Genomic DNA, 18,613 nt, shown 5'->3' with positions numbered 1-18,613 from the left:
TACCAGCTATTCACAGATTTTAACTGATCAGGTAAATTATCAGTGACTGAAACTAAAAGCTAGTCTCTTCATTAAAAGCTGAACTCCATTTTTAACACATGTGCACATAGGAAAAATGTCCTTTCAAATCCAAACAAATACTGGAAACACAGTTAGAAACCAATCCTACGATACACAGTATTTTGCCAGTGCAGTTATAGAGTAGCCAGGTCTGTCATTCTCTGTTGGAATCTGCTCCCTGCTGCTTGTTTGACATGGGCACACGGAGCCAGATTTTGATGTGAAAGGAAACAACCAGTACCCAGAATGATTTTCACATTTATCACATTCTGTACACTTTGTTATCCGTGCTGATGTTGTCATCCTCACTTTTTGCTTATGTTTAGAACTCTTGACATGTGTCGCTATGAGAACGGAGGTTTCCTTAAAGTGTGTGTAGTGAAAAAGGATTCCTAGCCTCATGTTATGACACAGTAGTGCCAACAGTGATGTTCATAATTGAGCAAAGGAGTCAAGAAACGCCACAAGACTGAGGCAGGTCAAAGTATAGAGAAAAGAGCTTAAAACTCAACTCCAGAACCAACATTGCGTAGCAGAGTCACCTTAATTAACCTTAATGAAAATGTCTTGTGCAAAATATATATTATAAAATGCTTGGTTTCTCTGACACACAGGCCTACAGACTGTACTGGACCCACTGATAACCACCGGTAACTACGGAAAAGTGCATATTGCCCAGGAGACCTTGTGGTTACTTTGGTTGCTAACAGATTGTTATAGTTTCTGCAGAATAATATAATAACTTGGCTGCAAACACTTGCCAACTAGCAAACTCTGAAGAGCATGATGCTAACCAGAAATGTAGACTGTTTACCTTCAGTGTACAAATTATTTCTTATCATATAAATGAGCACATTTAAGATGAGATGAGATAAGATAAGATAACCTTTATTAGTCCAACACGTGGGAAATTTGGTCTCTGTTTCTAATTTGCATCTCACTTTTAGAAGTTCAACTACTGTTTCATGGTTAGTTAGTAAATGGTTTTCAGACAAATTTTCCATGCAAACTACAGGCGACTGTGACAGTCTGCTAGTAATCAAAGCAACTGCAAGGAGGTTTTGTCAGCCAGCCTCTAGCCTTGTGTGACTGAACCCTCATATGCTGGATAGAGGTGGGTGGGTGGGACCCACCATCTGTTCAAATTGTCTGATTTCGAGGGGCAGCAAATCAGTGGAAAACTGACTTATAAAAGAAGAAATGAAGCTAAGAAAAAAAGAAGCTTATTTCAGAGACTGTTACAGTGTATAACAAATAGGAATTATTTTGAACTTGGAATCATGCAAAGCTACCCTAGTAAAGTCCAAGATAAAAATATGTATTTTTATCTATAAATATGTATATTTTTTTATATGTGTATTAATATATATTATTAAACTGGTGCTTATTTTTTCCAATTGACAGATAAATTGAATATATAATTTGGCCTCGGTGTGTTATTTTGGGCTCTTACAGCTTCTGATGCTGAAATAATTTCCTGTTCACACTGATTGCCTCTGATTGGCTCCAGAGATGTTACCAAGCAACCGAGCAAATACTGATGATGCAACCCAATGAAGTAAATCCTAAAATCACTAAGAGTTTAGGAAGGAACTTACAGATAAACCCAGTAATGATTTTACAAATAGGTGGTGCAGCTTAATTTGGTGCTGCAGTCCTGCCTCAGAATGATAAATGCGCAGGCACCCGGTCTCATACATCACAGTTTAAAAGAGTATTTGTGTCGGGACAACAGGAGCTCACTAAACTAATGTCTGAAATCTGGCATCAAACAAAGTTTGTGTGCTGTGTGATATGATATGAGGTCTCTCTGCTATAAAGCTGCTGGAGTATTTTATGATACGGTGTTTAGTTATAGAGGTTCTCTACAGATTTAGTTGTTTTGTTTTTAAAATCTGATATACTTTGAAGCTGAGACTGAATCTGACAGGCATCGATGTGAAGGTACAGTAAATTCAGATAAAACAATTAATACAGAAAAAGCACTGAGAGCATTTGGTCATAAAACTGTGATCTCAAGTATTAAATTTAACACCACAAATCTAGTAGGCAAAGATCAATAAATCCAAGCAATATATAGTACTGTGCAAAAATCTTGATACTTCCTTTTCATTTTGCTAAGAAAATGAGAAATATAAAAGCTGAAAACATACACGGGAATACAGTAAATAAGTCAAACAGAGCTTCCCTTTTATGCTGTTCTCTGTCAACATGATCCCACACAGATTCAATAATGTTGAGGTACGGGTCTGGGGAGGCCGATCCATGACTGATAGTGTTCCACTGTGTGTTTTTTCCATCTGGTTTTTATGCATTGACAGTTTCTTTGGGATCATTGTTATGCTGAATAATAAAGCCACTGGCAATCAGGCGTTTTCCAGATGTATTGCATGGTGGATCAAAATCTGATGGTGCTTTTCTCCATTTATAATTCCATTAGTTTTGACAAGATGCAGCCCCAAACTATGACAGAGCCTTCACTTGGCTGTAAACACTCACTATTGTATCTGTTTATGTCCACACATGTGCACCTTTGGGATCATTTAAATCAAAAATTTTCAAATTTGGATCCTTCAATCTGCAGGTCCTTTGCCTCTGATTTTTACTCCAGTTGTTGTGTAATTTGGCAAACCGCAGCCTTTTCCTTTCCTTAAGAATGACTCCTTCACAACCACCCTTCCACTCATGCCATTTCTGATGAGGCTTCAATGACCAATAGATGGATTATCTGAAGTATCAGATTCATCTCTTAGATCCTGTGTCAGGTTTTTGCTGGATTTTTTTCTTCTTTCTTAAGGACATGACTTTCAGATACTGATCTTCTGCTGCAAATAGATTTTTAGGCCTGATATGTCATCTTTTGTCCTCTACTTGTCTAAATTCTTTAAATTTATTAAGGACACACTGTTTTCAGCTAATAGCTCTTGGTGCAAAAATACTATTTAGCCTGTCAAACTATTTTATCTTTGTTAGTAGCAGCCTGCAGCAAAAAAAAAAAAAAAAAAAACTTGTTCAATTTCTTTAGTTGAATCTATGAAAAAGGACAAAGTGCCCGAACAATTAAAAAAATGGTTCTTTGCTGTTATATATAGAACAACACTGGTTGATCATTTGCGTTAGGTACCTCTTTATGTTTAGTTTATTCATAGGTCAATGTTAAGTGGCTTAACAAACAGACGAAAAATACATTCTTCTGAAAATAGTCAGGTACAAACACTGACCTGAAAATGAGAGAAAAACAGTCAAAGACGTTCAGAAAGCCTAGACAGCAATCACTGAAGAAAGTCTGGCTCTGAAATAAACGAAATATAAGGAAATGAGGGGAGGCTCAAGACTTTTGCACAGTACTTTCAATAAAAAATAATTAATAATTAGCTAAGAATGCAGAAAAAGTTACTAAATCATTTTAGTGTGAAGTTTATATGTTCTCAGTTGTTTGGAGCAATAGAAATGAGAAAATCAGCTCAGCACAAATGTATGGGCATAAATTTTGAATTTTTAACTGTATTTTCATAAGTTTTGCTGCTTGTCCTCCCACAAAAGACTTCCCCACATTTATACTACAGCAAAATAAATAATTAAATAACAGAAAGTTCCTGTTTTTTTACTGTCTACTATAGAATTGTATGTGTTTTTTTTCCACAATGAGTTCACAATAAACAAAAATATAATGAATAAAAAGTAAAATAAGACATTCTGTCAATATAATTACAGTCTGCACAGTGATATACCAGAACTTTGCAAATATGTCATTTTGCACATTCATTTCTTATATGCGATTGGTTTCTAACTGTGTTTTCAGGATTTGTTTGGATTTGAAAGGCCAAAAGTCGTGCTGACAGATGTCTTTCAGTTACTACAGCAGCATTTCTTTATCGTGTCAAAAAACTTCTTTTTGCACTTCTTTTTCTTATATTAAATATCTGAAGGATTAAATGTGTAGTTAAAGTTCTTAACACTGACTGGAGTCTTTCATTGGTTCGGCTCATGATGTCCAGGGTACAGATTATATGACATTTGAATGCAAGTTTGTCATCATACCAGTCGATACTGGAAATGTGAAAATTATTGTAGCCCCAGTGTTCATACTTTGCATTTACAAGTTGTATCTCCATCCTCTTGTTTTGTCTTTGAAAAAAAAAACAAACAGGAGTGCAAGCCAAAGCAGTGGAGACAAACCATTGAAAGGAAGAAGGACATTCTCTCCATCAAGGAAGTACGGGAAGATGACATTGGGAATTACACGTGTGAAGTGCCGTTTGGGAACTTTGTGGTGCGAAGGACTACTGAGCTATCAGTCACAGGTAAGGAAGTATCCTGCCTTTCCTCATTTTTCTCCCTCCTGCTGCTTTTGTAAAGATTTTCACTGAAGTGAAGTAGAAACTCCAGCAAAAATAAGTGCCACGAACCGCACGCTGAAAGATCAATGGAAAATCCGTTGTCATTCAATGAATTTCTAAACAAATGTACTTCCACAGAACATCCTTTTTGTTGCCAATGCTTCTGAGCCTGGTGATTATTTTCCACAGTTGCTTCGGGTCGCTTAAAAACCCCCAAAATTAAGCTTTTTAAAGCTGATCACTGCACCTTTTGCCAAAGTGTCGCAGTCAATAGCATCGCTGTGACTTCCAGGCTGCTTTAATTGCTTAGCAGTGGAATTCACCCAGAGCCACTTCAGCACTTTTTTTTCTTAAGGCTGCTGAAATATTTAAGTCTGAACCTAAAGCAGGTGACAGATTTCTTGTCAGTGTCACAGCCAAGGTTGACAAGCCATGCACTATCCCACAATTTACAGCTTAATTATCTCTCTCTCTCTTTTTTTCCTTTTTTTTTTTTTTTAAAGGCATATAGTATGTGAAGGGAATCAGGCTACAGAGTTTTCCTGAGTAAAGTGTGTGATCAATAAACAGAGTCATAATTTTTTTTATTGTTGCCTGCTTTATTTATTTGAATCTTATGCTAGAACTCCTACTAAAGTTTCCTCACTACCAAGCTTTAAACATAATCAATCTTCAGGGAGATAAGGTTGCTTACTGGATATAAAACAGCCCTGCATGGCTGATCTGAACCAGTGGAAAATGCTAATGTAAAAGTGGAGCTCGTGTTCTTTTGACTGCCTTCATACGACCACAGCTTCTCCTCTCTGTGACTCATTTGGCTCGGCGCACCTTCCCTGTGCTAGCTCATGTCTGCAAGGATACAAACAAATGCCAGATGACGCACGGCTGGGAAGAATTAAAAAAAAAAAAAAAAAAACAGGAAGAAAAAGAGGAAGAGCAGAGGGAAGAGGTTTGGGACAGGCGGAGAAACTGTTAGGATTCAGCACAGCCGTCGTCATCATCACCTCCATTGTTGTGTGACGATCAGACGGAGCGATGGCTTTTAACTGAAACTGGACTGCACATTGTAGTGCCTTTTCTTTTCTTTTTTTTAAGACACTCCAGCGAAGGCCGAGCAAAGTCATACATCATTTTCTCACCAGCCTCAAAATGTCATCCCAACAGTCTTAATCTCTCTATCTACTGTAGAGACATTCAGCATTTCAAAACAGGTAGCAAAAGATGATTGATGATTGGGCCGTGGCAGTAAAGCAGGCATTTATGACTTTTTCAAAAGAAATACACCCTTCAAGCAGTCTGCTAGAGGTGTGGATACTTTTTTTTGGGTTCTCTCACCAATGGTCTGGAGCCCTTAAATGGTCTGGAAAATTAATGGATGAATAGAGGAATATGCGTCTCTTTTTTGTTGAAGTGATTAGAATGACTTTTGTCTAATTCCACAGCAGCAGTAGGTCTCTGGCTGGAGCTGTTAGGATATAAACTGAACAATTTTTACCCATTCTGACCTTTGCTGTAAGTTTTAAGTTGCAATTGTGTGCCTCGAGGCAAAAAAGTGTAATACAAGTTCCTATTGTTATTTCTCGAAACTTGGAGTTCTTTTTATCTTTTGGAAAGCAACGCCAGTGTTCACTCTGCTTTTGGCTCAGTTGCTTTCCTTTTAGACAGAATTGCTTTCCTCAGAGTTTTGGATTTATTTATATATTTTCCAGTTTTGATTGAAGAAGTTTGGAGTTTTTGCACGGAGCGGTTTTCTTTTGTGCAGCGCTGCCATGGTGGCTATACCGATCATGCTAACTAGCCTGTAGTTTTGATGTGTCTCCTGGTTCTGTCTGCTGTCTGTGCTTCTGCACACATGAAACACATCGTGTCCTAAGGAAAAGGGTTTTGTTCTCAGAAAGAGCTCCTGCGCTTGGTTTTTAGATCAGCAATTGCACAAGCTTTCATATTCTGGCGGAATCACGGTAAATAAGCTTTGCAAAATTCCTAAAGAACGCTTAAAAAAAAGCATCCACTGGCTTCATATTAAATTTTTTTTTTGGTTTGTTTGTTTGGGAAAAACACCCAAGTTTGTCTAATTTTCTCAATTAATCATGTTAACAAGCGTTCTAAAGTTCAATTGTTTAGGAAATTGTCAGCCATTTATCCACATTGTATTTCTATCTAAAAGGCCAATGGGAAAAATAAAGGATGAAATTCTACAAGTAACAAAACAGCATCGCAAACTATTCTTCTAAATGAAGACATAAGAGTTTGTAACTAACTGTGCCTTGATTTTTGGGCTACAATTCAGTTCATACATCATTTTTTAACCATGTGGCACTGGATTAAAAACAGGATGACCACCTCCACCAGGCAACCACTAACCAAGAATGAGTGGTTGCCTGGTGATTGCATTGAATTTTTTCAGTTTCAGTCATCAATTACAACCATTTGCCATGACCAAACTGTCGCCCAGAAGTTGAGGGTATTAAATGTTCACCTTTCGATCGTAAAGAATGCGACTTGTCTACAGACTATTGCAGTTTGACTCCAACTGCATTGACTCAGACAGATTGTTGAAGGTTTGCAAATAATTGCTGTCTCATTTATAAATCCAGATAAATTACCAACATGCTGCCATCAGTCTGAATGAGTCTTTGTTAATGAACACAACTAGATGAGACTCAGCTTATCTGGCTGCCAGCTGTTTGTATTCTGGATCTGTTTTTTATAAAAGCAACTTTGATAAGTGTCGATGTCATTCTGCAGTTTACTAATTTTACCTGATGCAGTTGCAAACTGATAGCAGACTTGACTGCGAGTGGTTGCAGACTTGGTCGCCGTCTTTGAAGAAACCAAGTCCATTGGTCACAATCACAGTAATTGTGGTTGCGCGTTGGTCTCCAAACACCATTTTCAATTCAATTAAAAATGTATTTCTATAGCGCCTTTAAAAGCAACAGAGTTTTTTTCGCAATATGACTGTTGTATCATGGAGCCTTTCACTTAACTAGCATGAGTATATGCTTAATGAGTGTTTAGTTAGATACAGAAATATCTAAGATATTTCTTGATAGACATACTATTTCACCACAAATCCTGGCTGACGTGCCAAGATTTGTGGTGAATTTGGCTGAGCAAGTAGCTTATTTACAATCATCACTATGTCCTTCCATTTTTCCACATGGCTGTCAAATTATCACAACACAGGAAGTTGGAAAAATCACCTAGTAACCATGGACTTTTGGATCATTGAGTCACTTTCAGAGTTACTGTTTTTGTTGGGAGTTTGTGTGGAGTTGTATACACAACCTGAAGGCTTGAGAAAAATGTGAAACATTTATATGCATTTTAAGAACTGCAGCATCGTGGATACACGCCAGAGAGGGAGCAGTGGGAATAGCTGTTTTTTTAAATGTGATGTTTGGTTAGGAAATCAAGTAACACTACAATGTACGAAGGACTCTTTCTACTGCCAAAGCTGCTTGACTTGTTTTTTTTGTCAGTTGGGGGTCCAGAATCACGCTGTTGCTGCTGCTGTGTGCTTTGCAATTCTGTATTTGTAGAATTTTAGTGTTTTGCACATATCCTCCTGGACTCCTCGGCTCTTCACCAACATGAGTACGTTTTGTCCCCAATTTCTGTCAAACATGAGAAATCTAGCGGGGCCTTTTATTTCCAATCATTCAATCAAACTCACTCTAAATGGCGTCCTCTCCCAAAATACTAATGAGAGCCTGGATAATCAATACAGATGACGCAGTAAAATATGGGTTAGTGCTGTGTTGGGTGTCGTCATTGTTGGCAACATCTACTTGACCAAATAATGCTCCTCTAAAGTGCAGCTCTTGGGTAATTCCGGGAACTTTCGTATAAGATGGTAAACAACATCGGATAATGGCAAGTCTTTACTGTTAATTGCATTCCTGCTTTGCAAAAGGGATTCAAGGACTCTAGATAGTTGTCCAGACCTGAACTTTACATCTGAATACTTTCTTTTCTAATCTGGAATAAGTATACATGAACCTTCATATAATATTATCTTCAACCTTGGACAGAAAATTACAATTCACTATTAAAACCCTTGTCACTCCCCTCTTTATCAACAGCCTACAGCCGCTCTCAAAGCAGTGCAGTGGGACAAAAGGTCAGACTCCATTTGATTATAATGAGCACAGCTAAAATCATAATGAGCTCCCTCACCGGGTGATTGGAAGCGACATTCATTTTTAAATGAAATTTGTGGTTTTATGACTTCTTTGTAAGGTGCACTGTTTGATGTCTTAGATTAAACAGCACAGAACAAAGAAACGGTGATGAAACAGAGATACAGGAGAGCAGCAACTTTGGTGTGTAAAATAGACTGTCAGTGTGGCTAATGAGCTGGGACTGATGCTGTTAACCCGCTTTTCTTCTTCTTTTTGCACCGCATTGCGATGAAGTGTATTTGGTTGTGTGCGGCACCCGTAAATAACCAAAATGCCTGAGAGGTTGAAAACAATCATGAAAATATTTCTCAGCATTAAGTGTTCCTGCCTTCTTCCTTACACCGACTCATCCCTTTCACCCCATATTTTACATGTCTTTCAAGTCTGAACATTGACAGACAATTGACAGATCTGACACTATGGTAGCTTTTGTGGCTTAAAGCAATTTTTGATGCAACACTTCTTTAACAGTCTTTCAGTCTGGCACTTTCAAAACCAATTTCTCTTGAGTGAACAATGCTTTCTTGCTGGGTAGTGTCGCGCTATTTCAGGGCCTTGCTTACTATTGAATATTATTGCATAGCAACATGACTGGCTAGAAATGGGAGGGGGTAGGGGCATTATTTTGTTTCCTGGGCCAGACCACTGCTCTTGAGTGATGGGAACCTTTCCTTGTGTGTTCTCTGTGATGCATTTATAAGCTGGGGGCTGTTTTCTGCAAATGAAGACTATGAGGTCTAACACAAGCGCAGTATAACTGTAGAACATGAATTTCAGGTGGAGATCATGACTGTTTATTGCTTTCGCCCGTGAGATACTTTAGATTTACTAAAGTTCCTCATGTTTAACATTTATTTTCAGAAATCATAAAGACATTGCAGCAGATGATTAGAGTTCTATTGTCGTTTTCTTGAGCATATGTGAAACATTGACTTTACGGTAGCAACATGCTCTCTATAAGTGTATATCTTATCTGTATAATGTTTATCTTATCTGGACAAGATAAACTGCCCAACAATTCCAGAGCTGAATGCATTCAAAGGCACAGCAGGACTGTGATAAGATCTCAGCCAGCCGTAAATGCAGTTTGGCTGTATTCTTTTAACCCTCAGAGGTCTAAGTCATCTTCGGCAATGGCACAACCCCTCCAATCCTAACTGTTATTCCAGGCAGCGAATATGTAATTTTTGTTTTTATTAAATTGTTTTTCCCCTTTGTTTGCATTCACTGAGCACAGAAAAATAATCAGTCTATAATAATAAAGTTTATTTCCCTTTATCCTAAATATAGCATTTAAGTTAAGGTTACATCTGTGATGCATTAAGGCTTGATTATACTTTCCATGTCCACGAGCCCACTAGATTCCACTCTGTGATCGTTAGACAGTGAGAGTGAGAGTCCAAGCAGACAGATGCATGCCTGCCTGGTTTTTGTGCACCCCCGTCTGCAAAGAACCCACACTGCAATACACCAACTACACCACAACATCTCCAGCTGTCTGTATGATTAGCATTAGACCTCAGACAAACGGTAAAAGGTCATCTAACTCAACCCCTTCCTTTTACATCAACCTGCCTGCCCAATAAGGTATTGCTGTTTAGGCACTTAACTCTAGAGGCTGCCACTCTCAAAGTTACAGGTCATAATGGCAGCTTCCACAAACCACCTATAGGTACGGGACTCTTAGATTAGTTGTCTCTCGTAGTAGTGGTCCTTCAAGAGTATCTATTTGGTTGTCCAACAACGCTTCATACCTGGAAAGGGTAAGTTCAGATTGAATTGGGTGTTTCGGAGGACCGTTCATATTGTTTAAGAATTTATATCAAATTAACACAGGATTATTCAAACATTATTCTTTGTGAGCAGCTCTTGGTTTCTTCTACTTTAAATTTATTATAGGCGGAGCTGTGGCTCAGGAGGTGGAGCAGGTAATTTACAAGGGTTGGTAGTAGGGCTGCCACGATTAGTCGACTAGTCACGATTACGTCGACTATCAAAATCGTCGACGACTGATTTAATAGTCGACGCGCCGTTTGAAGCTTTGTAAGATCACAAAAGACGCAGGAATAAGTAGTAGGATTTAAGAGTGTAATAACGGACTGAAACAGAAGATGGCAGCACTGCATGTACAAGGATGCCAGCTGCAGATGCCAGCTGCCAGATGCAAGCTGTCCCAGAATTCATAGCGCAGCCCAGCTCAGTTGTCAACAATGGCGGCAGCTAGTTAGTTTTAATATTACTCTTATTATTCTTTCTGGGTCACAAAATAAACGTTTAACATATTTTCAGGCGAGAATGTAGCTGTGTAAACCTCAAACATCTGCTCAGTTTATCAAGACACCACATATTTTCAAAAGCGCTCCGACGTTTTCGGAGACGTCTGTTACCCACTAGCTCGATAGCTAGCCGGGGGCAAGGCTCACTAGAGCCGTGAGAACACCGGACTCCCGCAAATCGTTTTCAAACCCACCACCGTCTTTCGCTACTCAGGTTAAACATGATATATGAGTCACTTAGATAACTTTAAAATGTTATTGTTTGGCTTTTTTCAGTATTTTATTTGTTCCTGAGTAAATCGGTTTGGCTGAGATTAAAGTTATAGTTTTTACACAGCTGAATAAACGTCAAGCAGACAGCTGATTATCAGAAGTGTGAGATGCTCGAGAATATACTCCGGTGTCCTGTTATATTTTAGATAGCAAGGAGTTTATTAAACTTCACCGAAACAATCTGCAGATTTCATTAAAATTTAATAACCTATCATCTTGTCTTTATTTTTACTTAGCACATACCTTAAACACTTAAAGCTGTAAGCTAATGATAGTTATATAAGAGCAGATGCTGCTGGTGCAATAAGCTGTACGTTTTACGTCCAATGGATGATGATCTGATTAGTCGACTAATCGCAAAAATAATCGGTGACTAGTCGACTATCAAAATAATCGTTTGTGGCAGCCCTAGTTGGTAGTTCAATCCCTGGTTGCTCCAGTCTGCTGAATTGCTCCTGGTGCTTTCATAAGAAGTTAGAAAGCATATAGGTTATATGCACTTATATATGTGAATGAAACATGTTGAATGTCTATGTTAGATTGTCTATTCTTATTTAATTCACTTATTGTACAGAGTTCACCTGCTTGCTGCATACATGCTACTACTGCACATTCACCTAATGTATATATTATATATAATGTTCTTCCTCTCTTGTCATGTAACAAATGTACACACCAAACACATCGCTTCTTAAACAAGAAAAACTGGATTCTGGTTCATCCAGTTCTCAAGAAAGATCCATGAGTTGAAGCTGTATCATGACAGCTTTCATACATATTTCAGGATGTCAGTGGCGTGTAACGGCCATTAGGCTGCCTCCTTACTGTTCTGCTTTTGTTCTGTCCCCCCCTCACCCCCAACCGGTCAGCGCAGATGGCTGCTCCTCCATGAGCTACTGGAGGTTTCTTCCTGTTAAAAGGGAGTTTTTCCTCCCTGCTGTCACTAAGCGCTTGCTGATAGGTGGTTGTGTGATTAATGGGGTTTTCTCTGTATTACTGTAGAGTCTTTAGCTTAAAATATAAAGCACCTTGAGGTAACTGTTGTTGTGATTTGGTGCTATATAAAACAAATAGAGTTTAATTGAATTCTGGTAAGCTAAATAAAACAAACTGATGAAATACCATAGTGACAATATAGCAAAGGAGTCACAGAGTAACACAACTATATCGTTCACCTGAAACATCTGTGGCTTTAGGGAAATCTTTTTTTTTTCCTTTCTTTTTTTGGGGGTTGGCGGGCATCCTTGCCCGGCACATCTTGGATGTCATTACCTATAATATATGCAATTCTGTCACCATGATGAATGCTACAGCTGAAACATATTGACTTTCTAATACTTCGGTCAGTCTATTGTTCTTCAGGAGGAGCCAGATGACTTTATTTTATCTGAGTAAAACTAAATGTGGCATTTGTTTTGGTGGTGGCGGTGAAAGGAACATAAATAGCTTGTGGCACAAGAACAGCAGCAGCAGTAACTTCATATATCCACTCAGCATTCAGTCATTTACAGTCTAAACTAATTTTGTGAACAGTAAAATGTTAACACAGCCTCTAACCGCTCAAACTATTTACCTCCTCAGCCCAGTATGACACGCCTACCTCTTTTCTGTTCTACCAAGTAGAGCATTTGTCCTACCCGTGCTATTACCCAAATCTCTCCCATCCCTTAGTTGACTCATTAACATATGAAGAAGGCTGAAATATAATATGTCCTTTAATTGATGGAAGATAATAAATTTAGTCAAAGTGCCAGTGAAGAAAAGACAGAGCTGAGTGGATTTAGAAAGTAATCCTTTTGTTCTGGTGAATTGGATACACCATGTAATCAGCAGGTGCTTGATGAGGTTTATTAATTGTTGTATCTTTCTTATGTCATTACCTTTTTATATTTTGTCATTTTATTAAAGAACGTACTTATGAATACAAATGAAGCTTGTCCCTGTTTTGTGAGTCTTCTGTGAAATGAATTCATTGTCTCCTGCTGTGGTCGATGGTGCGTTAACACTCTTTGAAGCCTAAAGAGTGAGTTATTTATTGTAACGCACCATTATGCTGAGTTACAAAATTAAAGTGCGTCATGTTCTTTTGTGCTTGCATAGTCAAATTTAAGTTTTTAGACCTGTTTAAAAAAATAGTAATAATAGAAACAGATGGTGAATCTCAGGACTTAGTTCATTATAGGTTTTTTACCTTTTTTATGTCATGTCCTTGGCAAGAAAATAATGATCTTCACACCCTAACGCCGCTCTGAAGCAGTGGCACAGGTCCTTATGTGTGCTGTTCTCGGCACACATCACTTCACAGTGGGGATGCGGCGGATTAATTAAGATTGTCACTCAAACATCTGGTTGCTGTGGAAATGGGCTAAAAATGTATCCTTTTCCTAACTTCTGGCTTTTCCTTGGGTTCGGGGGAAAGTTAATATAGCCTGGTGAATGGGTGCACAATCTGGATGTTACCTGCCCCTTGAATGACCATTATTAGTTTTTGTTAGTCATTCATATTGCCAATTATCCCTTTCCTCCACCTTCTAGGTGGTTCAGTAGCCTTTCATTATTTTTCGGAATCAATGATAAATAGTTTTTATTTATCTGGAAACTTGTGTTGGTTGTGCGAAGACGTGTATTTAGCATCTTTGTGGTAAATATGTTAATCTAGCTATAACATATCCTTTACAAGGTAAAATGATGCATTTTGAAATCCTAATGCCCCTACCCCCTCCCATGACTTTTTTTTCCTAAACCAAACCAAGTGTCTTTGATGCTTAACCTTAAGTGAAGGTAAAGAAAGTAATGGCTCCATCTGACTCCAACCATGGGATCTGTTTCTAATATAACATGTACACAGCACACTGCTTATTACTTCCATTCAGGTGGCCTGAATGACAATCAATTACGGTAACAAGTAGACATGATCAAGATGATGGCGTGGTTGCTGGTGTTAGTTATTTCAGAAACAGCGATCTCTAGGGTTTACAGAGAATGGTCTGAAAAAGAGAAAATATCCAGTGTGGATATTTCCACAATATCCAGATATTCTGTGTGGAGTTTGCATGTTCTCCCCGTGTCTGCATGGGTTCCCTCTGGGTACTCCGGCTTCCTCCCACCGTCCAAAGACATGCAGCTTGTGGGGATAGGTTAATTGGATAATCCAAATTGCCACTAGGTGTGAATGTGCGAGTGAATGTGAGTGTGAATGGTTGTCTGTCCTTGTGTGTTAGCCCTGCGACAGACTGGCGACCTGTCCAGGGTGTACCCCGCCTCTCGCCCTATGACAGCTGGCATTGGCTCCAGCACCCCCCGCGACCCTGAAAAGGATAAGCGGTAGCGAATGGATGGATGGATGGAAGGCAACCATCCATCCATAACCACTTGTTGCAACCGAGATATGCAAAAAAGCACCTCTGAACACGCAACACATGAAACCTTGAGGTGGACGAGCAGCAGAAGACCACAACAGGTGGCACTACTGTCAGCCAGCAACAGGAGGCTAGGAGTTCCACCAGAATTAGACAATAGGCGATTAGAAGAAATGTTGCCCGGTCTGATGAGTCTCAATTTCTGCTGTGCCATTCAGAAGGTACAGTAAGGTCAGAATTTGGTGTAAACAGCACAAAAGCATGGATTCATCCTGCCTTGTAATAATAGCTCAGGCTGCTGCTGGTGTTGGTGAAACAGAGTGAGGGATATTTTCTTGGCACACTCTGGGCCTCTTAGTACCAACCGAGCTTTGTTGAAATGTCACAGCTTACCCCAGTATTGTCGATGGCCATGTCCATCTCTTTACAACGACAATGTACCGTGTTCTGATGGCTGCTTCTGGCATGATAACGATCGCAATGTAGCTAACAAAGTGTCCGATGGCTGTATGGGAGAAATAACAGTATGGGACCGATTACAGCCATTTTAAAGGGCTAATAATATTTCAAATGTATGGAACGAGCAGACCCAATTAAGGGTGGGCGGTGAAACTGTTCTCAGTAATTTTCACAAAAATAACCCTTTCATTCTTACTGGCCATACTGCTAGCTGACAGCAGGTCACCCAGCTGTAAGCGCCCTGTAAGCACAGCAGTAAAATGAGGTCATCTTTGGCTTGTTTTGTTCATTGTTAGCGAAATGCAGACATTACAAATGAGTTTTATAACTCTAAAGTAATAAAGACACAGTCTCGAACGATACAGAAGAGTAATTAGCAAGACAGAAAAGCTATATTTTGATTTGAAACATATTTTTTCAGGTCTGGGTAAAAGAAGGCAGAAAACAGGGCTGTAAGATGACGTTAAAGGGTTGTTTATTATATCACAAAGATTCTTGCTTGTTTCATTAAGGTTCCATATATTTAAATAATTATTAATACAGGGACACATGGGTGACCTAGATGGAAATGGGGAAAATGTTGGGCTAGGTGGTTAATGTTGTCTCTAGGCAGATTCTCTGGGAGCAGGAAGGGAGCCATATGCAGTTATGAAACGCACTTCAGGTGGAGAGAAGAGCTCTTAAAACATGATGGATGTCATTTTTATCAATTGAAATCTTTTTTCATGGGCCCCACTGGTTATTTTCCTAACCCAACTACTAAAAGGGGATCTCCAGAGAATCTGAATGGGGGAGGAGGGTCGCATGCACATTTATGACGTTACAAAAAAACTTCAGGATGCTTGTATTTCTGAGAAGGCTCCGCAAAGACGTATCCAAACAGCAGGATAACTCTGAACAGAGCACCAAATCTGAGATGGCAGGCTTTTTTGTGTTATTATTGGTTTAGCATTATATGATTTACAGTACCATATACAGGGAGTGCAGAATTATTAGGCAAGTTGTATTTTTGAGGAATAATTTTATTATTGAACAACAACCATGTTCTCAATGAACCCAAAAAACTCATTAATATCAAAGCTGAATGTTTTTGGAAGTAGTTTTTAGTTTGTTTTTAGTTTTAGCTATTTTAGGGGGATATCTGTGTGTGCAGGTGACTATTACTGTGCATAATTATTAGGCAACTTAACAAAAAACAAATATATACCCATTTCAATTATTTATTTTTACCAGTGACACCAATATAACATCTCCACATTCACAAATATACATTTCTGACATTCAAAAACAAAACAAAAACAAATCAGCGACCAATATAGCCACCTTTCTTTGCAAGGACACTCAAAAGCCTGCCATCCATGGATTCTGTCAGTGTTTTGATCTGTTCACCATCAACATTGCGTGCAGCAGCAACCACAGCCTCCCAGACACTGTTCAGAGAGGTGTACTGTTTTCCCTCCTTGTAAATCTCACATTTGATGATGGACCACAGGTTCTCAATGGGGTTCAGATCAGGTGAACAAGGAGGCCATGTCATTAGTTTTTCTTCTTTTATACCCTTTCTTGCCAGCCACGCTGTGGAGTACTTGGACGCGTGTGATGGAGCATTGTCCTGCATGAAAATCATGTTTTTCTTGAAGGATGCAGACTTCTTCCTGTACCACTGCTTGAAGAAGGTGTCTTCCAGAAACTGGCAGTAGGACTGGGAGTTGAGCTTGACTCCATCCTCAACCCGAAAAGGCCCCACAAGCTCATCTTTGATGATACCAGCCCAAACCAGTACTCCACCTTGCTGGCGTCTGAGTCGGACTGGAGCTCTCTGCCCTTTACCAATCCAGCCACGGGCCCATCCATCTGGCCCATCAAGACTCACTCTCATTTCATCAGTCCATAAAACCTTAGAAAAACCAGTCTTGAGATATTTCTTGGCCCGGTCTTGACGTTTCAGCTTGTGTGTCTTGTTCAGTGGTGGTCGTCTTTCAGCCTTTCTTACCTTGGCCATGTCTCTGAGTATTGCACACCTTGTGCTTTTGGGCACTCCAGTGATGTTGCAGCTCTGAAATATGGCCAAACTGGTGGCAAGTGGCATCTTGGCAGCTGCACGCTTGACTTTTCTCAGTTCATGGGCAGTTATTTTGCGCCTTGGTTTTTCCACACGCTTCTTGCGACCCTGTTGACTATTTTGAATGAAACGCTTGATTGTTCGATGATCACGCTTCAGAAGCTTTGCAATTTTGAGACTGCTGCATCCCTCTGCAAGATATCTCACTATTTTTGACTTTTCTGAGCCTGTCAAGTCCTTCTTTTGACCCATTTTGCCAAAGGAAAGGACGTTGCCTAATAATTATGCACACCTGATATAGGGTGTTGATGTCATTAGACCACACCCCTTCTCATTACAGAGATGCACATCACCTAATATGCTTAATTGGTAGTAGGCTTTCGAGCCTATACAGCTTGGAGTAAGACAACATGCATGAAGAGGATGATGTGGACAAAATACTCATTTGCCTAATAATTCTGCACTCCCTGTATATATATATATTTTATCACCTTCATTTTCTGCCCCAGCTATTGTCCCACTATTTGTCACGTCCCACTGCTGCCATAATCTCATACCCCCGGTCAAGCCCGAAATATCAATCAGAGGCGAAAGGCAGAACCAGAGGCTTTTCTTTGCTGCCTGTAATGGAAAAGTCTGGGGGGGTTTTGTTTTTTGTTTTTTTTGACAGTGGCTTTTTTCAGTTTTCTTTATCTTCTTCTTCAACTGACACCCACTAAATTGTGCAGTCAACTGCGGCACCAAATTGAGCATCACGTTGCAAAAGGACACAGGTAACGATAACGCCATTCAGAAATCAGCGTGACATTTTGCCCCCCGAGGTCTATCTTACGGTTCTACAGTAAACAAAATCCTGAGTTACATCAGTGCAGCTTTGGAGGAAAATCTAAAACTTGAACATGGAAATATCATCAGTTTTAACCATTAAATGTGATGTTTTATGGACTAAATAGTGGATTAAAGTCTTCCATTAAAGTCTCTATCTCTGGATTTTGACCTCCTCTCACACATAGAAGTCAGGTATATAAATAAAAAAGGACTTTTACCTTGTAAGAACATTTGGAACAAGCAGTGTAAGAGATGGCAAAAGCCTTGGCGAGACACGCTGTGGGCAAATTTCGCTCGTCACTGAGCCTAAATGGCACCAAATGTTGCCTTTGAAAATGTTCAGATTCATTACCTCCAAGTCTCGCGATCAACATTTTAATTCCTTAATGACTGGAAAGGCTGGAGGTTAGGAACAAATTGTTTCCACGCTCACTCCTCTTCATCACTATTAACAAGGAAGTTTTAGATTTTGCTTGGCTTCAATTCATTACTGGCTGTGCCCCTCCGCTGACCATACCACATGTCAAAATTTAATTTGGGCTCATGACATAATTGGGTCTCATTTGTGACACAGAGTGAGCTATCTTCGCTGTTGCGCTCCTTATTTGTGATTTAGGTTGATGAGATACTTTTTTTTCCCCTTCGTCTTCCTCTTCTTTCTTTCTTGTGCAGCTCTAATTTGCAGAAGGCATGTCAGCTGGAGAAATCTTTAACAAAATTGCTTTGAGGGCGATCAGTGAAATGTTGCCTTTCCCATGGCGGTTCATTA

The 18,613-nt window shown here is 39.4% G+C and overlaps 1 protein-coding gene across 2 annotated transcripts in view; it reads left to right on the top strand.

Annotated features, from left to right (window-relative positions):
- The window catches only part of LOC146360913 (interleukin-1 receptor accessory protein-like 1-B), a 334,871-nt gene that overhangs the window by 161,228 nt on the left and 155,030 nt on the right, over positions 1–18,613 (top strand). For both annotated transcript variants that reach the window (XM_084920835.1, XM_084920834.1), the window contains exon 5: positions 4,211–4,364. In XM_084920835.1, coding sequence (XP_084776961.1) covers positions 4,211–4,364 — 154 coding nt within the window. The remainder of the gene's footprint in view (positions 1–4,210; positions 4,365–18,613) is intronic.

Source organism: Perissodus microlepis, chromosome 23, assembly GCF_051167445.1.
Source record: "Perissodus microlepis isolate ML-2025 ecotype Zambia chromosome 23, ASM5116744v1, whole genome shotgun sequence".
In the NCBI taxonomy this organism is placed as follows: Eukaryota; Metazoa; Chordata; class Actinopteri; order Cichliformes; family Cichlidae; genus Perissodus; species Perissodus microlepis.
This window is presented reverse-complemented; position numbering and strand designations above follow the sequence as displayed.